General features: G+C 47.7%; 2 protein-coding genes across 5 annotated transcripts in view; one reads left to right on the top strand and one right to left on the bottom strand.

The window, feature by feature from the left end:
* The window catches only part of NDE1 (nudE neurodevelopment protein 1), a 28,571-nt gene extending 15,199 nt beyond the window's left edge, over positions 1–13,372 (top strand). Inside the window, exons 5-9 of the mRNA XM_012790229.2 lie at positions 6,552–6,688; positions 8,288–8,467; positions 9,749–9,840; positions 10,913–11,064; positions 12,089–13,372. Of these exons, the coding sequence (XP_012645683.1) occupies positions 6,552–6,688; positions 8,288–8,467; positions 9,749–9,840; positions 10,913–11,064; positions 12,089–12,182 (655 nt within the window). The 3' untranslated portion in view covers positions 12,183–13,372. The remainder of the gene's footprint in view (positions 1–6,551; positions 6,689–8,287; positions 8,468–9,748; positions 9,841–10,912; positions 11,065–12,088) is intronic.
* Positions 13,373–15,275: 1,903 nt separating this feature from the next.
* Positions 15,276–24,051, bottom strand: part of MYH11 (myosin heavy chain 11) — a 104,034-nt gene continuing 95,258 nt past the window's right edge. For 2 of the 4 annotated variants that reach the window (XM_075995150.1, XM_075995151.1), the window contains 7 exons: positions 23,860–23,948; positions 23,346–23,469; positions 22,464–22,672; positions 21,576–21,684; positions 21,332–21,504; positions 18,539–18,577; positions 15,427–15,515 (listed from right to left, as the gene is read on the bottom strand). In XM_075995150.1, coding sequence (XP_075851265.1) covers positions 18,547–18,577; positions 21,332–21,504; positions 21,576–21,684; positions 22,464–22,672; positions 23,346–23,469; positions 23,860–23,948 — 735 coding nt within the window. In that variant the 3' untranslated portion in view covers positions 15,427–15,515; positions 18,539–18,546. Of the gene's footprint in view, positions 15,516–18,538; positions 18,578–21,331; positions 21,505–21,575; positions 21,685–22,463; positions 22,673–23,345; positions 23,470–23,859; positions 23,949–24,051 lie in introns of all 4 variants that reach the window. The other 2 variants (XM_012790227.3, XM_012790228.3) reach the window with 1 other exon arrangement.

Below are 24,051 nucleotides of genomic sequence, written 5' to 3'. Positions count from 1 at the left end.
CCCTTCCACTTGGAACACTGCCCCTGGGGTTTCCGGCCGTGTAGATGCTGCTGGTGACGAAGTCTGCTTTTATCTGGAAATGTCTTTATTTGGCCTTCGTCCTTGAAGGGGATTATTATTGGAGGTAGAATTCTGGGTTGATAGGGGTTTTTTCCTTTGAGCATTTTACAGATGTGGCACTGCCTTCTGATCTGCTTGTTTCCGATCAGAAGTTCAGGATCATTTGAGTACTCACTCCCTTGTGTGTGATGTGTTGTTTTCTCTGCTGCTTAGAGTCTCTATTTTTGGTTTTCAGTAGTTTGATTAGAACATACCTGGATGTGGCTTTATTTGTATTTATCCTGATAGTGGTTTGCTGTGCTGCTTTAGTCAATAAATTTGTCTTTTTCCAGATTTAACTAGGGTCATTATTTCATCAAAGATTTTCTTCTGCCCCATTTTTTCCTCCTGTCCTTGTGGGACACACCAACTAAACACATCCTTTTGATATTGCTGGACAGGTCCCTGAGGCTCTGTTTAGTTTTCCTTCTAAATATTTTCTCTTAGTTCCTTAAATTGAATAATTTATATTGATCTAGTTTCAAGTTCACAGACTCCCTCTTCTCTCTTCTCCAATCTGCTGTTAAACTGGATCAAAAAATGTTTACTGTTAGAGACATTGTATTTTCAGATCCAGAATTTATATTTGGTTCTTTTTTTTTTTTTTTTTTTGATGTAATTTCTACTCCTCTACTGAGATTTCTTTTATATCCTTGAACATAATTATAAGAGCCAATTTTGAGATGGGGTCTTGTTGTGTTGCCCAGGCTGTTACGCAGTGGTGTCATCAATAGCTCACTGTAACCTCAAACTCCTGGGCTCAAGTGATCCTCCCACCTTTTCTGGTATTTCCAGTATCTGGTCTTTCTCAAGGTTAGTTTCCAGTGGTTGTTTTTCTCTTGGGGTTAGGTCACATTTTCCTCGTGCTTCATTAGTCCGGTAATTTTGAGCTGTAGTCTGGACCTCGTGAATGCTGTATTACAGAGACTATGAATTCTGTTATGTTGGGTTTTTATCTGTTTTTTTGTTTTTTTCAGGCAGTATACTTGGCTAAACTCACATTCCAGACTCTGTCTCTCCTGTGATGAGCAGTAGCTGAAATCTGTTTGGTTCTTTTAGCCTTAACTAGACTGCTTCAAGTTTGCCGTATGCATGCATGTTTAGAGAGAAGCCAGAGATGTGGGAAAAATTAATATGCAGAATTTAGGGCTCCCATCTGATGTCAGATTTCCTATCACTGGAGCTTTAGGCAAAAAGCTGTAAAGGTGCAAAATCCACCCAGTGTCATTCTTTTCTAAGGTTGACCCCCTTCCAGTTTCTGCCAGGGCCTTCAGATCATTGTTTTTCACATTTTATCCAGAATTTATATTTGTAATATATAGGAGGTTTGGTCTGATACAAGGTTCTTCATCATTACCAAAGTGGAACCTCCTTTCTTATCAATGTGTTAAAAGTTCTTTGTATATTTTTGCCAGTGATCTTTTCTCCTGCATTGGAAATATTTTTTTTCTGGAATAATTGTTTGTCTGTTGACTTTGTGGTATCAGTTTCCATTTTTGTTTCATCAATTATCTCTCCTTTTTTAGTTTCTAAATTTCCAGACTTGACTAGGGGAGTCTCCTTCTTTTGATTATATGTGTATTCTCTCTCTTTTTTTTTAAGTTGTTTTTTGTTTAATTTTTCTACACATATGCCTAATTCACCTGGACTTAATTTTTGTATCCAGTATGAAGGTATAGGTCCATTTTTTTTTTCCTTTAAGTGGCTAGCCAGTTGTGCCAGCCCAGCACTATTTATTAGACACTCTTTTTTCCCATTGTATTGGAATTCAACTCTCAAGATGTTTACTTCTCATAAATCCTGGGATCTAATTCTGGATTCTCTATTTTGGTCCAATGTACAATTTGTAAACTGCTATACCAATACCATAAAACTTGGTCTGGGCGCAGTGGCTCAGGCCTGTAATCCTAGCACTCTGGGAGGCCAAGGTGGAAGGATTGCTTGAGCTCAGGAGTTCGAGACCAGCTTGAGCAAGAGCGAGACCCCCGTCTCTATGGGGGGAAAAAAGAAAAACATAATGACTTGATGACTGTGGCTTTACTGTATATAAAGCCACGTTCTGATTTCTGGCAAGCCACTGGCATACCATCACATTTGTATATCATTGATCAAAGCAAGTGACATAGTCACACTGAGTCAGAGGGTGGGACAGTACTTTCCATCCACAGTGAGGCCACAGCAAGGGTGTGGATGCAGGGAGGGGTGAAGATTTGGGGCCAATAATACAGTCTGTCACAAAGAGGTAGTAGTGCATTCACACGGTTCATAAATAGTATGCAAAGGGGTAGAGTTTTTTAAAAATATAAACTGAAGCAGATAAAAAGATATTCCTATTAACCATTACCCCGATCTTTTTTCCCCCAACAAAAAAGTACTCTATACACAGTGTTGTACATTTGGCTTTTTCAGATAACAATAGAGCTTGAAAATCATTCTTTATTAGGACAGAGCATTCCTTGTTCTTTTTTTTTTTTCAAATACAGAATATTCTATTGTATGGTTGGTATTGTATGGTATGATAATAATGTATTATCTAGTCTCCTGTTGATGCATTTCCATTCTTTTGCAATGGTAATCATTACCATAATGAGTAACCTTGCACAGATATATATCTGTAGAATAAATTCCCAGAAGTAAAATTGCTGGGTCAAAGGATGGTATAGGTGAGTTTGATAGGTATTGTTCAGTTCTGTATATAGTTGTACCAGTTTATGTTCCCAACAGTCAAGTATCTAAGTCCCTGTTTTCTATTATAAATAGCTTCCCCAACAGAGTGGTTTTCAAACTTTGGATTTCTGCCACTTGAAAAGGTGAGAAATAGGTGCATTTCTGAGTGACCTGGAGTTCCTTTTCATATGCTTAAGAACTGGTTTTTTTCTTCTCTGTGAACTCTGTTTATCTTTGCCTGTTTTTAAATTGAGTTGTTCATTGGTTTTATTTTGTTTTGTTTTTTTTTCCCCATCATTTCCAGTAGGTATTTATATATTTGTCTGTGATAGGAATTGAAAGTATTTGGAGTTTGTCACTTGTCTTCCCAGCTTTGTCTATTATATGTGCTCCTGTATAGAATTTGATTTCCGTGTAGTTACATTTATTCATCAGTCATAATTAGAAGGGCCTTCTGCACTATAAGGGTTATAAAGCACTTAGCTTGTGGGGTTTTTTTTCCTAGTATTAATATTTTTATGTTTTCTTTAACTTCGTTTTCTTCTCTCTCTCTCTCTCTCTCTGTACTAGAGATATACTGGTTTCACTTTTTAGCCAAATGCTGAATGTGTGTCAAAATCAGATGAGGTAGGATAAAGTTCTAGAATACCAAAATTTTATTTAAAAAAATTTTTAAATTATTACAATTTTATGATAACATTTTAATGGTTATATTTAGAAAATTTGGCAGTCTACTGCAAGAACAGTGATTTCTCAGTGCCACTAGCTGTTTGGTTGCTCTTATGGTCCTTATACTATGTGTCCCTAAAACTGAGTGACTCACTTTTGACTGAGAAGGGAGACTTTGTGCAAGAATAACCTTGAAAGACACGGGACCTAATCAGAAGTAGCTAAAAATTAAATACATCCCTTAAAGGTTATTTCGTTTAATATAAGTGCTAAGGTGCCAAAAATTTTACAAAGATTTAAGTTAACTTAATTTAATTTTATTTTTCCATATGTTGTTATTCTATAGACTTTTAAAGCACTTATTGGGCCAAAAAGTATATGTTCTTAGTTATCTAACAAATGTGTCCCTTAATACTCATGTTTACTGAAAAATCTATTTAAGTATTTTCTAGTTCTCAGAAACTACATGAGATTAACAAGCTTTCACAGTCACCAATTACTGCAGCATTTTTTTAAATTTATTTTTTTGATTTTTTTTTGTCTTTCACAACCTTTTATGAATCTGAAAGCATTTTACTCTTATACTAAATATGCTTTTATACATCAGTTGACAGAATTTCAACATATAAAGTACATAAAGCGATTTTTAGTCTGGTTACAACTAGGATGTTGATCTTTATTTGAAAGCAAATATTCAGATAGTACCAATAAATCTGAACAAAACCCCTCGACAGTATTATTGATGCTGTTACGCTGCTTAAATACTACCACACGATAACAATCCACACAGGTTCAGAAAGGCTGCTGTAGGCGGTCTTCAGTTCTCTAGCATTCCAGAAGCCAGATAGTAGATGTTGATCAAATATTGAGTTTGTTTATATTTCTGACTCAGTTGGAACTTATGTTGAGTTGCAGTATGAGCTATAAATACATTAGTTTTTTTCCAGGCAGCTACCCAGTGGTCTCCAAACCTGGAATTGAACCTGCTGTCTTTTTGCCAATGATTTGTTGAGAGCACCTTTATCATAAATTGTCATCTGTTTCTGAACCTTTGGTTCCCCTGGTCTGACCTTATAACCTGTAGCATACTGTTGTTCGTTGTCAAGCCTCTATAACTGTGTGTCCATTGTATCTGGAGCAGGGCGTTCCCCCATCTCTTTTTTTTCAGACTTCTCCTGGCCATCCTTACTGCGTTGTCACAGGATCTTTCAAATCAGTCTCCCTGTGCCTCCTACCCCAAATAAAAGTATATTTGTATTTTTATTAAAATGGTATTAAATGTTTCAGTTTAACTTAGAAAGAACTGATTTCTTCATGGCACTGGGTCTTCCTCTCCATGAACACAGTGTGTCTGCATTTCCACAAGCATTCTGTACCCTGCAGTACAGCCTTGCATATTTGCTGTTACATGAATTCCTGGGCATTTTATCTTTTTTGTTGCTGTTTGACGTGTCAAGCTTAGGGTCATTTAAACTGATTCTAGCTGGGTGCAGTGACTCACGCCTGTAATCCCAGCACTCCAGGAGGCCACGGTGGGAGGATCACTTGAGCTCAGGAGTTCAAGACCAGCCTGAGCCAAGAGCGAGACCCCATCTCTAGAAAAATCAGCTGGACATGGTGGCATGTGCCTATAGTCCCAGTTATTTGGGAGGCTGAGGCAGGAGGATCTCTTGAGCCCCAGAAGTTTGAGGTTGCAGTGAGCTACGATGACACCACAGCACTCCAGCCCAGGCAACAGAGTAAGACTCTGTCTCAAAACAACAACAACAACAAATACCGATTCTAGTATTGTACTCCTAATTATTACCACCTTGTTTTTATTCAGGCACTTCTGGTATCATGCTATTCACTACCTCTGAAGACCCTTTGGGGGTAGGTGTTAATATGACTCCATCTAGAGATAGTAGCATATGTTGCATAAATGAATTGGTCCTCATTTTGCAGTTGAAGGAACTGAAGATGAAAGAGGTTAAGTTGCCCAAAGACACCCAGTTAGTCTTAGGGTGGAGGATTGGGGTGTACACTCCCAGGTTCCTCTCTAAACACATGCCTCTGGCCACTGCAGGGTACAGTTAGCAGTACAGTTTCCACACGTGAAACCTCTGTTGTGTGCTTCCTGTATTACTTTATCTCCCACCACCCCCTCCCCCAGCAACCCTGTACGCGGAGGTATTGTTACTACCCTTGCTTTGCATATGAGGAAACTGAGGCACAGAGAAGGTAGTTTGCTCAAAGTTAAACAGATTTCTTTATTACAGCACTTCTCAATGCCCTTACAACAGCATTAACACTGTTCAGAAGAAGAAGTGGTTGTTAGCGGGGCAGCTGGGCCGCTGCTGGGCATTTTTAACTTTTTAAACTTTAACTGAGAAGTTAAAGATGGTCTCTTCCACCTGTTTAAATGCATGATATTCAATTGTGTATGCATTCTATTAGTCTTTTTTTTTTTTTTATAAGAGTCAGGGTCTCACTCTGTCACCCAGGCTGGAGTGCAGTGGTGCAATCATAGCTCACTGCAGTCTCAAAGTCCTGGGCTCAAGTGATCCTCCTGCTTCACTTTCCCAAGCAGCTGGGATTACAGGTGTGTGCCACTACACCCAGCTAATTTTTTAATTTTTTGTAAAGATGAGATCTTGCCATGTTGCCCAGACTGGTCTCAAGCTCCTGGACTCAAGCGATCCTTCCTCCTTGGCCTCCCAAAGTGCTGGGATTATGGGTGTGAGCCACCACACCCGGCCCATTAGTTTATTCTTAACACTAGTTATCGTTGTGAGCTTCCAAGAGAAGGCAGAGCATGCTGCTCTTCTCAAATGGCTGGTCACCACCTGCAGTCCTGATAGTGCCTCGGCTCATGGCTGAGTGCTGCATGGACGTTATCTTATTTAATCCTTAGGACAACCTTGTGCACCTCATGAGCTATGATGAGTCCCATTCTGCAGGTGAAGAGCCCAAGTCCCAGAAGGTTAGGGGACTCACCCAGCTCTGTGGCATCTAGGAAGTCCAGTGCTGGGACTCATGCCCAGGTATATCTGACCCTTTGCATCTCCCGGGTCTGCGGGCACCTGATGGATGCTGCCGTTTGCTCTCTCGGATAATTTTGCTCTTCTCTCACTCAGAGCCACGATCATGTCTCTGGAAGACTTTGAGCAGCGCTTGAATCAAGCCATCGAAAGAAATGCCTTCCTGGAAAGTGAACTTGACGAGAAGGAGAATCTCCTGGAATCCGTTCAGAGACTGAAGGATGAAGCCAGGGGTAGGAGGCCCTGGCATTTGTTCATGTCTTCACCAGCGTTGTCCCCTCTTCCTCCATGGGAACCTTTTGTCCCATGGCCTTATGCAGGGTCACATCTGCTGGGAATCTGCACCCTGCTCTGCACACAGGAGGTCCAGTCAGAGGTCATGGGACCACACCAGGCAGGATCTTGCTTTGGTCCCTACCTGGTGCTAAGAATTGTCCAACCCCATAAAGACCCCTTATGGGTATTTACAGAAGTAGCGTTGGGGTTCATAAGATTAAGCCCTTGTTTTGGGGTTTTGCAGAATTCATTTCAGGAAAGATTCTCCCTGGTCTATAACTCACACACTCACCAGAATGGCTTGATGCATAGGAGGACAAGACTTGTGGGAGAGATTTCTGGTGGAATTGCTAGCTTGGCCTGTTATTTTTGTGACTCAATAGCAACTGATGCATTTGGCGTAGTACTTTGAAAGCTCTTCAGAGGTTGGCAGTTCCAGAAGCAGAGTTTCCAAACTACAACAAGACATTGATAGGTGAATGATCCAAGTTTGAGTATAGAAGAGATTTTTTTTAAGTCTTAATTAATTGTATGTAACATTAATTTAGTTTCTTATGTGTAGCAAGTAGATGGAGGATTAAAGAGAAAAACTCCTAAGTTTAAAAAGTAGCTATTCCTAAATGCCCATCAGTAAATGGTTAAATAAATGACATGGATTTATTTTGTAGAATGTTAAGCCATTGTTAAAAGTAGCAAGGTAGAGCTGTCCATGCAGTCCTGGAGAGATTGCCAAGGCGTACCATTGAAGGGGGAGAATAAGTCATAGACGGATGTTGTATGTTTCCATTTATGGTCAATAAAAACTATTTCTATTTTATGCTTAATAGATCCATACATACGTAAAAAGTATGTGTTTGTGCAGAGAACAAAGGTTGAACAGATCCTCCCACATGTTATAGTGATTATTGATGAGTGAGGAGGGGCATTTGGGGGTACGTTGGGAAGCACATTTCGATTTAGTATTCTGTATACATTGCTGTGTTGGAATTCGTTTTTAATAATAAAAGTATTAGTGTGTCACTGCCATAGTTTGTAAAAAATTTTAAACGCTGTGCTGAGCATGGTGGCTCACACCTTGTAATCCCAGCACTTTGGGAGGCAGAAGTGGGAGAATCACTGCCAGGGGTTTGAGAATAGCCTGGGCAACATAGTGAGACGTTGTCTCTACAAAAAATAGAAAACTTAGCTGTGCATCGTGGCGTTCCCTGTAGTCCCAGCTCCCCGGAGGCTGAGGCAGGAGGATCGCTTGAGCCCACGAGTTTGAGGTTGAAGCACGCTATGGTGATGCTGCAGCATTCTGTCTAGTCCAGGCAGCAGAGTGAGACTTTCTCAAAAAGAAAAAAATGTTAAACCGTTTGCTTTTTACTTGAAAGAAGTCCTGTCATTTTGCAAGCCTGCTAGGCACGGTCCTGTGGGTTTCACTTCATTCAGGGTTTCCACCGGGAGTTTTTCACCCTGGTAGTTCTCCCTGAGCAGCGTCTACTGTCACACCTCCCCACCTACACCCTGCCGACCCAAAGCAAGGCTTAAACATCTGAATCCTTCTCCTGGCACAGATTTGCGGCAGGAACTGGCCGTGCAACAGAAGCAAGAAAAGCCCAGGACCCCCTTGCCCAGTGCAGTGGAAGCTGAAAGGACAGACACTGCCGTGCAGGCCACTGGCTCCGTGCCGTCCACTCCCGTCACGCATCGGGGACCCAGCTCCAGTTTAAACACACCAGGGACCTTCAGGCGTGGTAAGGGATCGGGAGTCTGGGGGGATTTTGTTGCTCGAAGCATTCCAGGGTGAGAATCTGGGGTCCCGGGTGTGAAGCTTTGGAGCAGATTGTATAGCAGGGAGCAAACTGGGATGCTTGTGGCAGTGGCGCATCAAGACAAATCAAAAGAGTGTCTTAGGTGTGAGGCAGTAGGGAGTAGTGGGGTCTGTGGTGAAGTGGAGAATGGAAACCCCATCTAGAGGGGTGGCAGTCACACTGCTGCTACCATAAGGAATGTGGGCCCTTCGTTAGCAGAATTGCCCATTCTTTACCAAAACTCAGAAATTCTCTTTTTTGAATATGAAACCTCCCAAATTTGCAATGTCAGTGCCTAAATAATAAAAATCAAAAAAGCATTTTGTGAGCCCAGCAAAACATCCATCTAGAACTAGACGCAGTGTGGTAACCGTGTTGTGTGAGGAACAGCGAGACATCTGAGCACTCGCCCTAGCCCCTCTGCCGATTGCCTAACTGTGAGACTCTGATCGGGCCACTTATAGCAAATGCTAATAACAGACAGTTATTGGGTGCCCGGTATGTGCTGGCCACTCTGCTCAAAGTGCTTCGAGTTGTGATCTCACTGAATTCTCACCACAGCCCACGTAGCAAGCGCTGTCCCCACTGAGTCCGAGGCCCTCACAGCAAGTCAGTGGCAGAGCTGGGACTCAAACCCAGGCAGGCCTGCCAGCTCCAGGCTTCCACTACCATCTACTGCCTTGTCCTTTAGATGTGCCCTGGGGACAGAGACTAGTGAAATCTCTAGAATCCCAGGCTAGAGTTGCCTATGCAGTTGTATGTGCACAACTCACCTGGTTAAAATGCAGACCCAGCGGGTCTGGGTGGGGCCTCCACTCAACATCTGGCCACATCTCGGCCAAGTGCCCAGGTGACGCTGGTGCTGCTGGGCCGCAGACACCACTCTGAGGAGATAGAGGGGCTCTGTCATGTGGGACCCTCATAAAGCTGGCTCGAGCTCCCCACCTCTGTTGTGTTTATCACAGATTAACTATACGGAATTCCACAAATTTCCAGAGGACTTGTTTTGGTTTTGTTTAAAAAGACTAACATGTAAAAATAAATGTTTGATATCATCGTCACAAGGACTTGAAGTGTGGGTCGACAAATAGGCTATCGGTGTGTTACGCAGTTGGGTGCAACAGGGCAGCTCCAGTGCTAAGGGAAGGTGTCATGTTTAGAGATGTTAGTGCACAGGTGTGACTGTGGATTGGTGTGTAACGTGCACTTACTTTGCACACCCAGGCCTGGACGACTCCACTGGGGGGACCCCCCTCACACCCGCAGCCCGGATATCAGCCCTCAACATTGTGGGAGACCTGCTGCGGAAAGTGGGGGTAAGACCGTGTGCCCCTTTGGGGTTCGGCGTGCCTCGCCTGTCTTAGGGGATAGTAGAGGGGGCTAATCTTACCAGTTCCTTTCCTTGCAACAGAGGCGTCCTGAGTTTTAGGCGTGGTGGGTCCTTGAGTGTCCCGGGGAATCATTAGCGCTTTCGTGGGAGTTACTGCCAGACACCCAGAGCTCTGACCCTGCCTCTCTGACCCTGCCTCTTCCCTTTGATCCCTAGGTGTGTCTTTTTGTCCTTATGCCATTTTTCCTGCAAGCAGTTTGGGAAATTAGGGTGGTTTCTATGGTTTTTTCTTAATTTGAAAAAACTGAGGAGCATTTATAAAGTGCCTTCTCTCTCTCTCTCTTTTTTTTTTGTTTCTCTGGGAGTTTTAAGAGAGGATCTTGAACAGACTAGGGCAAAGCATTTGGCCTTCAGGTTTTATATTAATTACAGGGAGGGATTATTTTGTGCTTAAGCAATAATGCAGCTATTCTTTGTAGTTGTTTGTTTTTTAAAATGACGCCTGGAAGGCCATGCCATTTAATTCCTGCCAGCGTGTCATTGAACGGAGAGTGTATGTGTTCATAGCTGCATCTTCACAGACATTTGCAACTCATTTCTTACGTTTTTACTTTTGGCTTTTGGTTGTGGGGTTTTCTATTCTGTAAATAGGCCTCTTTTCATATTTAGCATGGTTCGGAGTACAGGGAAGCCTGGGGTGGCCTCAGTGGCCTTTTGGTTTCCCTAGGGTCCGTTCACCACCAGGCCAAGCCCCTGTTCAGAACTCCCGCCACTCTGTGCGTGTTTAACAAGGTAAACAAAAGAGTGAACAATGCTAAAAGTTAACTTCATGTTTACTACAGGCAGAGTTGGATTAATCAGGGTTAGTGGTCTTCCCAGATATCTTCAGCAGGTGGTTCAAAGACTTGAATATATGTTGGATTCTCTTGGGGCCGGCCCCTCCTTGGAATTCCAGCGCAGCACAGTTTGAGAACCATTGCTTTGGGTTCTTTTCTATGCCAGTGAGAGAGAAGAGTTCCTGTCTTGAACCTGAGAGTTAAAAGCACGTTTCTCTCCAGGCGCTGGAGTCCAAGCTCGCATCCTGTCGGAACTTCGTATATGATCAGTCCCCAAACCGAACAAGTGGCCCAGCCTCAGGGCGGGGGAACAAGAACAGGGACGGCAGCGACAGATGGCAGAGCAGCACCACCGCACCTTTGGGTGATAAAGGGTCAGTGCCTTTTTGATAAACCTCTTAGTATCGGGGAGAATCTACCTACTGCAGGTCCAAGATGCTAATGCCTAATGCATAGCCATTTTTTTTTTTTGAAAATGTCAGTGAACTTTATCCTCTACTCCCCTCCCTGGAGGCAGAATTAGGTGGCAGCTTCTGGTTTGGGCAAAGGGCCAAGGAGAGTGCCATTTTCATCATTTGATCCTATAGCCCTGACTCATGGTCATGCTGTGAGAATGTCCTGTGTAAATCCTTTGTTTGGGAGTTGAGTTTCCAATGTCGTTCTGCTTCCCCTAGATTTTCTTTTTTTCTTTTGAAATCTATAGAATCTTTAAGAAACTAGCACGGATTTCTAGCCAGGCTATATTCCTTGGGCAGGCGCAGTGGCTCACACCTATAATCCTAGCAATCCTGGAGACTAAGGCAGGAGGATTGCTTGAGCCCAGAAGTTGGAGGTTGCAGTGAGCTATGATGATACCACTGCACTCTAGCCTGAGCAAGACGCTGTCTCAAAAAAAAAAAATCCTAAAAAACAGTCATCTGACTGGAAAACACAGGTCTGACCTCTAATAGTGTCAGTTATTTTCTTGCCTAAAGAAAATCCGAGCAGCTTCTGGATTCAGGAATTATGTGAGGTGTGTCACTAGCTTCCTGGACCCCGAGCCACGTAAATTCCATGGGTCTGTGATGGACACCTGACAGGAAATTCAGACTCGTTACTATGGCATGCGCTTAACTTCTGGACCTGCAGAAGAGAATTCTTTAAAGATTTTTTTTTTTTAAGTTTTGAATTGACAAATAAGTGGATGTTTCTGGAGGCTCATCTGAGACTGGGCTTTTTGTGCAAGCTTGAGAATCTGAGAGTCGGACAGCCAGTGTCCTTTTCGTCATTTCGTAGGAGAGAAAGTTGAGGCCCTGTGAGGGCCCGCTCCCGACTCTTTGCTATTCACCCTTGTAACTTTGTGGGCCCAGATATGTCACCGCTGTCATGTCAGCTTAATTTGGTTTGCTCTGTCTGAAGGTTGGGAAAACGCCTGGAATTTGGGAAGCCGCCTTCACACACATCCTCACCGTCGCTGCCGTCAGCCCAGGGTGTAGTCAAGATGTTGCTTTAGGAAAACCACGCAAGCGGAAGCCCCTGGTGTTTGTGCAGGAGTTGTTACCTTTCTTCGTCTCTTTACACTAAGTTTTTGTTCTATTCTGTATTGTTTGAGGTTGGTTTGAGATGTGAGCCAGCAGTCACCATAGTTCGCTTTGTGCTTTGTGGCCCAAGCCAATGACTGAGGCCATCCATCAGCTGTGGCCCCTGGGGTTCGTCTGTCCCTGTGAAATGTCTCATCATTCCTGGCCTCCCTCTCGGTGCGTGCATTGGTAAGAGGGACAGACCGGGCCCTCTGGGGAGGGCTCCAAAGTGTGGGTGGTGAGGCTACACCCTCATGCCGAGCCAACCCAAGAGGAGTCCTCATCGCTCTTGGGAGGTGTTTTTAATGTCCTGTCTCAGAGGCTCTCCCCCCATCCCCAGTCAGCTGGAATTGTCTTCCAGAGCAAGATCCCCCAGTGCTTTATGGCGTGCTGAAATCATGTCTAGGAGTAGAGAACAGAATGGTAGGCACACGCCTTTTTTTAAACTGTGGTAGTGTACCTCTGAGACTTTTTAATTTGCCTCTCATTGAGGTTTTTAGAGGTGTGTTTGAGTTTCAGAGTAATTTTCAGGTCAACCATGGTTGGTGGGAAACCTACGTCCTGTTTAGGTAAATCCTAACCATTAGATTTCCCGAGTCCCCTGCCCTGGCGTGGAGGTGACTTCTGCTTCTGGACCTTGGAGGTCACTGGGGTAGAGGTGGCCTTGGTCATGCAGCCCCCAAGAACAGGACTCATTCAAAGCCATCATGAAGTCACCAGGTTTATCTTCAAGTAAGTTGAAAACACAAGATTGTTGTTGGCAGCTTCCTTGTCAAAGAAAGAAACCAACACCAGATTTCCAAAGCACAGCAGCGTGTCTGCTTGTCACTGCGTGTTAGGGACCGCCGCCCCACGCTTTCAGATGCAAGTAAAAGAAAGAGCACACTAATTTCAAGGTCGTGCACGCAGCTTCATGGCCTTCCTTTTGTTACTAAGTTATTTTCTGAAAGAACAGCAAAAGTTTCCTGTCGTTGAAAATAGAACATTTTAAGTGAGACCGAACCTCGGCAGAGGCGTAAGCTGCCGGGTGGGTTCGTTACTCGAGAAACATTCTAACCAACCTGTATTGGTAAAAGATGTACTTTTATTTTTTTAAAAGAATAATAAAATCAAGAGGAACTAATGTTCACCTAGTTTGTGGTGGTGGTCAGTAATGGCGCTTTATATGTTTGCACTTCCTTATTTGCTGGGATGGTGGTGACACTTTCACCTTTGTTTTTTAACCAAGTAACGAAAGATGAAGAAATGTGCTTTTTAAAAATGTCTATTCAAGTCAACTTTTTAGAGAAGCATTTGGGATACAGTTGGTCATCATTCAAGGTATGTTAACATTTGGTCTATGGTAGGTAGTCATTTTAGTTTTTTTATTTCCTGTTTTATTCCACCGAGTTGGTGTATATGGAAAAGTACGTGTTGACAAGAACCTTTGCAGGGCATGTCTGTCTAAAACACGCAAGGTGAAGGAGACAGGGTCCACCGCCCATTTGTATGACCTCATGCTAAAAATGGTTTTTTAGGCTGGCTGTGGTGGCTCATGCCTGTAGTCCTAGCACTCTGGGAGGCCGAGGCGGGAGGATCATTTGAGCTCAGGAGTTCGAGACCAGCCTGAGCAAGAGCAAGACCCCATCTGTACTAAAAAAAATAGAAATTAGCTGGACAAATATATATATACATATATTTATATAAATATATACATTTTTATATATATAAATATAAATATATATATATAAATAAAAGCCAGGCATGGTGGTGCATGTATGTAGTCCCAGCTACTTGGGAGGCTGAGGCAAGAGGACCGCTTGAGCCCAGGAGTTTGAGGTTGCTGTGAGCTAGGCTGTCTCAAAAAAAAAAATAAAGTTTTTTATGTTTTTAAGAGTCATCAAAAAAAGATGAGTATTTGATAGACCACATATATCCTGCCAAGGCTAAAATATTTATAATCTGGCCTTCATAGAAGCAGTTTGTGGACCCCTATTGGGCAAAGTGTTGTGTTTTAACTAAAAAAATCAAGGAAATCTTGTATTTTTCATATGATATACACATCAGTTTTGGTTGACAAAGATGTTGTTCTTAGTCATGGTCAAGGGCAGGGGACAGTGGCCTGCTGACTGCACATCAACTTTCTCCCAGCCCCAGGAGCTGCCCACCTCTTGGCTAGAGAAGCCCCTCAAACAAAACTTTGCATCTCTGTTCTTCCTTTTGCCGGCTGTGGGATCTTGGGCAATTTACCTCCCTAGGCAGTCGTTTTCCCATTTATGAAATAACCCTGGCCAGGTACAGTGGCTCCCACCTGTCATTCTAGCACTTGGGGAGGCTGAAGTGGAAGGATCGCTTGAGGCCAGGAGTTGGAGGTTGCAGTGAGCTATGATGACGCCCCTGTACTCTAGCCCGGATGACAGAGACTCAAAAACCCATAAAAACCCCAGACTTCATATGTTTGTTCAGAGGATCGAACAAGAACCCAACTTTCCCCTACTTTCTTTTGCTCTGTAGAAAACAGTTGAACAGAAAATTCAACTACATTGTAGTGATTTATAACCTTTTATTAGTGAAGGTGTCCGTAAGTACAATCGGGGTGCATATAAAAGAGTGTCATGTTCCTACTCTCATCCGTTGGAGCCATGTCTCCTTTTTCATTCATGTGACTGCAGAAGGCACTTGGTCTCGGTGAACTGTGTCTGAGGTGTGGAAACCAGGAGGGGGGAAAGAATTCTCAAACAAGGGCCTCACTCCAGAAGTTGGAAGGGTATGCAGGTTAGGGGACGAGTTGGGAGTGGGGGAGCAGTGCCACCCATTCTGGTGACTTTCTCCCCATTTCATGTAAACAAAGTTGCCGGTGACTGGTTACCGTGGATATACTTTTCTAAAAACTCAACATCTGTTGCACAATCCATTGATAGAGCAGGAGGGTGTGCCTGTGGTTCCTTTGGGGTTTTTCTCATCTGGTACATCATAAAAACTTAAATTTATACCCTGAGTACAGGGTGGTGGTTTTGATACTCATTGTGTGAGGGGTGTCTGTGAAGTCTGGAATTTGGAAATGGATTCAGACAATGCTAAGTAGAGTCTGCTGGGTTTCGCTTTGTTCTTTTTTGTTTTGTTCCTGCTGTGGTGCAAAACTTTAGCAAGTCGTTTATTCACTGGCTTTGGTTCCATTGAAGTCTGCGTCTCGCATGTCCACTTCCTCCTCGGGACCGTCCGCATTCTCAATAACTCTACGCCCGCCAGACCTTCTAGAAGGAACAAAAGAAGTCTCGTTCCCTCGCCTGTGGGTTTTAAGAAGACGACATATATTTCTTTAGTAAAGAAATCTTCCTCGAGGTTGGAATAGATTTTTTTTTAATAAGGGGCAGAAAACACAAACACTAAAAACAAATGAGACGCAGATATTCAGGTTGAAGTCAACAAACCCTGGCTAGTCCTAAGGTATATGGTTGGTTACATTTAATCGGCTGAAAGAGGGGGAAAGGTTTTTTGAAGCAAGACTGTCTGTTTTTAAACATGTCTGGCTTGGTCATTTGATGACCCACTGGATTGTGCGGTCTTTGATTTTGAATATGAGAGAAGGAAAAAAAACAGGCAAGTGGGGGTCACATGTCCCCAAGTTTTTATTCACATCCCGGGGGGGCAGAGGTGAAGGAGAAAGAACATACTGTGTTCTCCTTCTACATCTCCTTGCTTTCATTCAGAAAGAAAACGGAGGGTTTTAAGTTTTTAATTAGAAGAAAGTGAACGTGAACAAGGGCAGCCTTGAGCTCCAGCGAAGTCAGGGACACGGAAGGGTGCGCCCTGGTTAACGGGTGAGACAGCACCCCCTGCTGGTGCGGAGCATCCTGGACTGAGGTCCCCCATGGCATGAGTGGTAGGCGCCCACGCATGGCACAAAATAGGTGCTCAGTATTTGTTAGAAAAGGAAATCATACATGTTAATCCAAAGTGGATTTTAGCTCCAGCACTAGGACACCTCCCTGTCCCCCACTGCCCCCATCACCTCTCTTCTCTGGTCCTGCCCGATGCCCCTTTGAGTTATCACTCAGGCCCACCCTGATTTCACAGCAAGGGCTGGTCATGTGGAGTGAGACTTTGGGTGGGTTGGGAAGGTGAGCAGGAGGGAAACGTCAGATCCAACTCCAGCTGACCTTTGCTGTTTAGAAAAAATGCTGAACTGTTTTCAGCACCCATAACAAATACTCATGTTGGGCTCCAGCCATCTGGCCGTTTGACACAGATCAGAGGACGTCTAAGAAGAAAGCAGACGTCTGTAACAAAAGCGACCTGTTGCACACACACAGGCTGGATGGAGAGGCACGAAGGTGAGCTCACCCCAGATACCGCTGCTTGAGTCAAAAGGAGCAACTCAGACAGGTGAGAGTGGAGGCATAAGCACGGCCAAGATTCATGATTGCTGAGAAGGGGAGCCCCAACATGAGCCTTTTTGGGGTCAGAGAGTGGGAGAAACCCGGGCTGGGAAAACCCACCCGGGTGTAGAGGATGGGGCTTCCCGAGGTGCAGCGATCAGGAATAGATACATAGAGCTGCGGCCACTCCCAACTAAACACCGCTAGGCCAGCTTTCCTCACTTCTTCAGGAAGCTTCTAGGCTACAAGCCCCATTGGAGAACTCTCTCCATTCCTGTCTCTAGAAGTGACCTTTAAAAGTTTCTTCTTTAGCACTGTGTTTTCCAAGAACTTGGGTCAGAGAGAAGAATCAGATGTTTGGGGTGAAAGCAGTGTGTGCTGTTCCCTGCTTGTCCCCACACGGCTCTCTTCTTCCCAGGTTCGACACCTGCTGGGCCAGCCCAGGGCTGGGAAACGGTTAGCTAACCTGTGAGTCAGGCCTCCCAGCAGCCACTGCTTGCCACCTAGCAAAGTTTAAGGGAGCAGTTGGCTCCTTCGACCTAAGAAGTAAATTGTGCCCTGGCTCACTGCCAGGTCCCTGCTGGGCTGCCTTCCTGCAGGGCAGTCTCTTTTGCTCAGGTGCCTTTCTTGAAGGAATTAATTTTGAATCCTGGATGAAAGTTGATACCGAATATGTCTGTTACAGGAAGTAAGGGACTCCTCTGAATATTCCCTCTAAGGGTCTGATCCTAGAGAATCTGGATTCTATCCATGGACTCAGAGAACTTATCCCAGGCACCACTGGCACTCCAGGAATTGGCACAAGAGTGGGAGGCCCTGCTGCTCTGCAAGGACTCCGTTTCCTGCTGACCGGTGGGTCCTGCGCTCCGGCTAGCCCTAGAATTCAGTTCATCCTATGATCCCAGTGAGTTGGCAGGAAAGCTGCTCAGAGTGTCCCAGAGACCAAGCTGCCTCCCCTATTATACCAGCACAAACACTCTCACCAAAACCTCCCCCAGCTTTAAGTATTTGGGAAGCAACAGCAAAGCCGAGATTCTCAAAAAGTGAGGACGGACACAAGCTAGGGCTTGTCTGGCCTCTCCATGGGGTGAGAGGGCATTCAGGCCCCTGCTGCTGAACGTCACCTACGAAAAGTTGTCAAAATCCCAGAGAAGGGGAAGCCTCTTTGTTTTCTCATGGGAAGGGGGCTGTGTGCTTCCTCCAGTCTCAGGTGTCCATTCCCCCGTCCTTGAACACGTACGTGCCCGTGAGGCCTGGAAAAGGCTCTGCCAGGGCTGCGCTTGCCTTTGCGGTGGCCAGCGTCCAGCCTCCGGCACGGAAGATGCAGTTAACAGCTGGACCACGCTAAAGCCATGTGCAGCTGGCATTTGTAAGACGCGGCAGCGTGAGCTCGTTTCTCTCGCAGGCAAGTTTGTGGAAGCTTGATCATGGGAGGATGAGTTACCAAGAACCTGTGCTTTGTTATTTCGGGTTTGTGACCCAGGCCAGCCAAATTGAAGCCGAGTCCCTGCTCTCGGAGTGTAGCCAGATGGTGGAAGTGTCACATTCACTCAGCAGGGTGTCTTAACTGGCCGATGGAGGACAGCCCTGCCCCGTGTCCTAACAGTGTAAGAGTGGCCCTTGGCACCAGGGGAGGAAAAATCCAAGCAACATACACACACACAGCCTGTGCCATCCCGTCAGGACGCGGAAGGCACGGGGGGGGGGGGGAGGGTGCCCGTCACATGCACCGCCCGGAAGGCGACGTGGTCTACTCGTCATCCTGTTCTTGCTTTTAATTAAAAGCAGTTTTGAACTAAGAGATCCAAGCTTTCAGATTTTACAGGAATCTCAAGGAAATTTTTGAGGGCTCAAAAAACGAGGGGTGCTGGGCAGAAAGGAAACTGAGCGAAAGACACGGGAGCCGCGAAGCTGAGTCATAGTCATGATACCTGGCGAGTCATTGCGAAGTTTCCTGTTGGGGGGGCCCTCTGAAACAGAGAGAGAACCCCCGGTGGTTACCGTTGGCGCTGGGCAGCAGCCTGGTCAAGCATGTTTTTAACTGTTAAAGGCATTCGCTTCGCTTCAGTCATTAAAGGCACTTTCAAGTCAGCCTTGCAGGCGTGAAGTGTCTGAAGGCACGAGCTCTTGTCGAGGCCAGCACACTGAAGGACAGGCAGCCTTTCCAATTAAAGGACAACTTCTGTCCTTCAGAGCTGCTTTTAAGAACCTCCTATAAATCCCTCATTGCATACCTGTTCAGGAAGGTCAGGGCATTTGACAACCTAGTCTAAAAGGTCAGTGTTGGAACAATAGTACTGTTACGTGGTCTTTGTTAGCTCTCGTGCCTCTAGCAGGAAGGTCGAGGCAGGTGCCTGGGCCAGGCTTTAGAGATGGCTTGTGTTGAGATTTATGGGGCCAGCTAGGAACTGTATAAAACCTGCTTTGCAATCCCTGATTGGCTGAGGAGCTGGCTAGGGTTCTGAACCTCTCAGTACTCTAGTGCCTGATTTTTTGTTTTTATGCACCTAGAAGACTCAAAGACGACAGGCGGTGGAGGGTAGGACAGGTCTTTCCTCTGCATTGTGTATGTGTTCATTTGGGGACTGGCAAAAATGGTTTGTTCCATACTGGCCTGGGCTACCCAGGAAGGGTAGATGCCTGGGGCAGAACCGGTAGGGGATGTTCTTTGAGTGCTAAATGGACAGCACCAGGGTAGAGAGGCAGGGTGGCTGTCCCCACTCAGCCCAGCCACTTGGAGGGCCGGGTTGAGAACAGGCTACAAGGGGCCTGCGTGGAAGGACAATGCCCATGAGAAGGAGACTATGACAGTTCCCTAGGTAAGAGGCGACAGCCAGAAGTGGCTGGATTCTGGATGGATGGGATTCTTAAGGGAACGTAGACCAGGTTTGCCCACAGAAAGGATGTGGGCTGTAAGGGAGAGAGAAACAAAGAATGACCATGAGGTTTGTGGTCTGAGCTGGGAAGACTGTGAGCAAGAGCCAGTGTGGGGGTGAAGAGGTCCCATCTGGGCTCAGGGTACCACATGTGAGGTGTGAGCTGCCCATGAGACGTGCGGGTGGGACCTGGGTCTGGGGTTCTGAGAAGTCTGGGCTGGAGATCTGAACTGAGAAGTCATTAGTTGCAGGTGGAATTCTAAAGCCATGGGACGGGTTGAGATCACTTGGGGAGGGAGAGAGCGATGAAAGGAGAAGCAAGACAGCGCCCTGGGTGGTCCACTGGCAGCAGGTTTGCAGATGCAGAACCAGTGAAGGAGATGGAGGGAGGGAGGGAATCCAGGTGGGGGTGTCTGGTTAGCCAGTGAAGAAAGTGTGTTGAGCAGGAGTGATAGGTCACACCACGTGCTGCTGCTGAGTCAAGTGAGCGCTAGCCACAGGTGTCACCATTGCCAGGCATCAGGGAACAATGGGAGTGCGACCTCTAGGAGCGTTTCTCATGGAGTTTTGTGGTAAAGGGCAGCAGGGAAATGGGACTAGAGGTTTCCCGGCTGAAGCAACGAGCTAGGAAACATTGCTAGGGAGGAAGGGCAGGATTTCTGGAGCGCCATGCTTGAGTCCCCCAGAGGAGTAGGTCTGATGGAGGCGCTGACCTCAGTCAGTGCAGGGCAGCTCAGCACAGAAATGGGGGAAAAGTCAAAGGAACAAGCACAGGTATGGGGGGTGGGTAGAGGGGCCACGGGAGCGTGTGCATGGTTTTGTGATTGTTCCTGCTTCTCAGTCATAGGAAGAAAGATCATCTGCCGAGAGTGAGCAGTTGAGGGAGGGTCTCGGGGGTCCAGGCAGCACCGCGAGGCCTGCTCCGAGTTCAGGGTCAGCTCTTGGCGCGGGAGGCGGAGAGTGGGGTTGTGTTTTCACCAAGTGAACACGGCAGAGCAAGCAGGGGACTGATGTCGAGGATGTGAAAGGGAGGACTGCGTGGCCGGCCCTGGGCTTGGAGCTGGGAAAGGAGGACTGCATCAGCCATGTGGGGACACTGGTCATGCCCATAGGAGGAGGAAGATCACCAAGAGGATCAAGGAATCGAGACGCCGGATCGCCCACTGGTTATTGAGATCACAGAGAAGAGCAAAGAGTGCTGTGGCAGACGGGGTGCCCAGCACTCAGACCTCCAGGAAGCAAACTGAGGCAGGTGGGCGTGGTGGAGGGAGCCTCCCTGGGGAGCCAGGGGGCCCCCAAAGTTCGAGGAGTCAGGGAGAGAAAACAGCCCCCGCTCCAGAAAGGGCAGGCGTTCTCAGCCCAGGGAATTTCTAGCAACATCTGGAGACATTTTTGGTGTTCACATTGCAATTTTAAGTGATGCTACTGCATGTTGTGGGTGGAGGCTGGGGTGGCTAAACGTCCTGCAGAGCACAGGACGGCCCCCGCGGCCAAGAGTGACCAGCCCACAACGTCAGGAGTGCTGAGGCTGAGAAAGAAAGAGAATGTTCAGGAGGGGCGGGGGGTGTTCCCATGAAGAAATGATTTCCAGAGACAGTGGGCTGGTGTCTGCTCCCCAGGAGGACGGGATGGGAGGTGTTCAAGAAGCAGAAGGTGAGGGCCCAGCCTGATCTGGGCCAGCTCCGGTGCCTGCCCTGCAGCAGCTCAGCCAGGAAGGAGCGGAGGAAGGAAGCGAGGGCTCTGGGGACAGGGAGCCGCCTGCTCTCATTGACCCACGGTGAGCAGTGCCCCAGGCTTCCCTGCCGGCCACAAGTGAGGGGGGGCCCTCCTGGGCCACGGGCTCCTCACCTGAGCTTGCTCTTGAGCGCGTTCACCTCGCGGCCCATGGCCTCATTGCTCTCCGTGGCCTCGTCCAGCTCGCGCTGCAGCTTCCTGCGGTTGGCGTTGATGCGCTGGGACTCCTCCTCGGCCTCCTCCAGCTGCCGCTTGAGCTGCTTGACCCTGGCGTTTCCTTTCTCCGCCTGTCACGGAGACAGCAGGGGGTCAAGGCGAGGCCATGTGGGGGCCAGGGGCCGGGAGGGGCCGGGGCTACCTGCTCCTTGTACTGCTCGGCCATCTTCCGCTCGTCCTCCACCTGCAGCAGGACTTCTTTCAGCTTCTTGTCCTTCTGCTTCAGCGACTTGGTGGCTGCCTGTTTCTCTCTGCACAGTGGGGAAAACAGGCGGTTTCAGATGGGGACGGTACCCCTTGCAGTGGATGCCCTGGCGAGCACCTTCCCTGAACCCCGGATGGGGATCAGACGGTGGAACAGGACTGGGCCATGGGAAGGAACTAAGTGCCGGTGTGCGCCAAGTGACAGACGGACATACAGGCCACGTTGTGCAAATCCGGGGAGGCAGGTTGCCACGGCCTGGGGGTGGGAAGTGGGGGGGGGCTGGCCTAAAGGGTTTGGGGTTTCTTTCTGAAGGGATGAAAATGTTCTCGAATTGACAGTGCTGATCATTTTATGTATCTGTAAATATAGTGAAAGCCATTGAATTGTATACTTTAAATGGTGAGTTGCAGGGTATGTGAATTATCAATAAAACCACAACCAAAAAAAGAATGGGTCAGAATCCTTGAAATCCAGCGGTCACAGATACGCTGTGACTTATGCCTCCCTCGACTCCTGATTAAGATGAGACACCTTCCCGTGTGCGGAATGGGGCGATGGGTGGACTGTTAGCATGATACCCCTGCAAACAGAGGTTGGGGAAGGCAGGCTGGCGTCGTGAGGACCGTTGTGACGCTAACAGCAGCTCACGTTTTAAGTGCTTGCTCTAGGCCAGGCACCAGCACCGTACTTTGTTGTGTTCTCATTCAGTTCTCACAACACACCTGCAGCGTGGGCACCACTGAGCTTGTTTTTCTCTGACTTCCCTAATGTCCCACCACTGGTCACCAACAAGCAAGCGGGGACTGGGACTCCAGTCCCGCATACCTGGCCTCCTGCTCAACCTGCTCCTCTAGCTGGGCGATCTTGGCCTCCAGGGACGCGATGGTGGACTTGAACTTGGACTTGACTGCCCCCTCCATCTCCTGGAGCTTGCTCCGGAGCTCCTTGTTCTGCCGCTCGAGCTGCTGCCGGGCACTCTCGTTCTTCTGGGCCGCGCTGCGCTCCGTGGCCAGCTCGTTGTTGAGCTGCTCAGCCTGGGGAGGAGGGTGAGGGCGTGAGGTGGAAGCCCAGGGCGGTGCACTGAGACCATGAGCCTTCTCCTCCCGCCTCCAGCCTTGGCCAGCCTCTGCACGCGTCCCTGGGTCCGGGATGCCCTTGCTGCTCCCTCTCCTTTATCTTCCAAGACTCAGCTCAGGAGCCACCCCTTCCAGAATTGCCCTAGTGCCACCCAGGCTGCGTGAGGAGCCAGTCCCACGCTGCCCTCTCTGTCCTGGAGTTGTCTGGCCCCATGCCTGGTCTCCCCCACACTGTGAGGGGCTTCAGGTCACACGATGGCCCCCAGCGCCCACCACCGAGCTGGCACTCAATGAAGTCTTTGTGCAGCTGCTCGCTGAGGGCTCACTGTCAAGAGGCCACGGCTTAAGGCTGGGGACAGAGCATTGAAGGAGTAGCCCAAGGGATGCTCCAGGGGATGTCCCAGACATGCCCTGGCCCACAAATGAGACACTGCAGGCTGGAGCCACATGTTCTGAAGATGGCAGGCAGGCAGGGGGCTGGGTCACTGCTCTGAGGTCTCACCCCATGCTCCCTGCACACAGGAAGCTAGGACACGTGTTGCTGAACCAAGTGCTGGACTGCAGAACCAGAGCCTGTTACTCGGAGAGCTGGGGCGGAGCTGCTGTGGTGCCCGGGCCCCCTTGCCCTCACCTGCTGCGTGGCTTTGCGCACGCGGTCGCTCATGGCCTCCATGTTGCCCTGCTCCTCCTCCAGCTCCTCCTCCAGCTGTGCGATCCGCGCCTCCAGGCGCCGCTTCTCGTCCTGCAGCGTGTTCCTGGGGGCATCGCAGCCGTGGTGGGCGCCTCTACCTCCCCCAGCTTAGAAAACGCCCCTCTCCTTGGAGGAGTGATACCTCAAGGTTGTCTCATGCTCTAATGGGGAAACTGAGTCACACAGCCAGAGGTGGGGAGCCAGGACTGGGATCTGGACCAGCTATTGCCTCCCTGATGCTGGGAACAGCCTCCCCTCCATCCAGAATAATTGGAACTGGCCACACCCCACAGAAAACCCTGAGGAAAAAAACTTTTGCCACTGTGGATCTGTCCCCCGTCCCTGAGCTCAGGTGAGGGCTGTCATCATCAGCATTAAAGTGGGGGTCTAGGACGCCTCTCCCTTGTCCTCTGAGTCTAGGACTCCCCTCTCTCCTCCCTATGCGGCTCCCTACCTTCCCGACAGGCTGCTGGCCAGCTCCTCCGCCAGCTCTTCCTTCTCCTGGTCCGCCTGCTTGCGCGCCCGCTCAGCTGCTGCGAGGTCCTGGGGTGGGGGACAGGGGAAGAAGCTTGCTGTCTGCCAGGGATGGGCCAAGCGCCACCAAGAGGCCACCCTGCTCCTGTCACCAGGCCATGCAGTCTCCACA

The sequence above is a fragment of the Microcebus murinus genome, chromosome 19 (genome assembly GCF_040939455.1).
Source record: "Microcebus murinus isolate Inina chromosome 19, M.murinus_Inina_mat1.0, whole genome shotgun sequence".
In the NCBI taxonomy this organism is placed as follows: Eukaryota; Metazoa; Chordata; class Mammalia; order Primates; family Cheirogaleidae; genus Microcebus; species Microcebus murinus.
The sequence above is the reverse complement of the archived record's forward strand: the minus strand, read 5'-3'. Positions and strand labels throughout refer to the sequence as shown.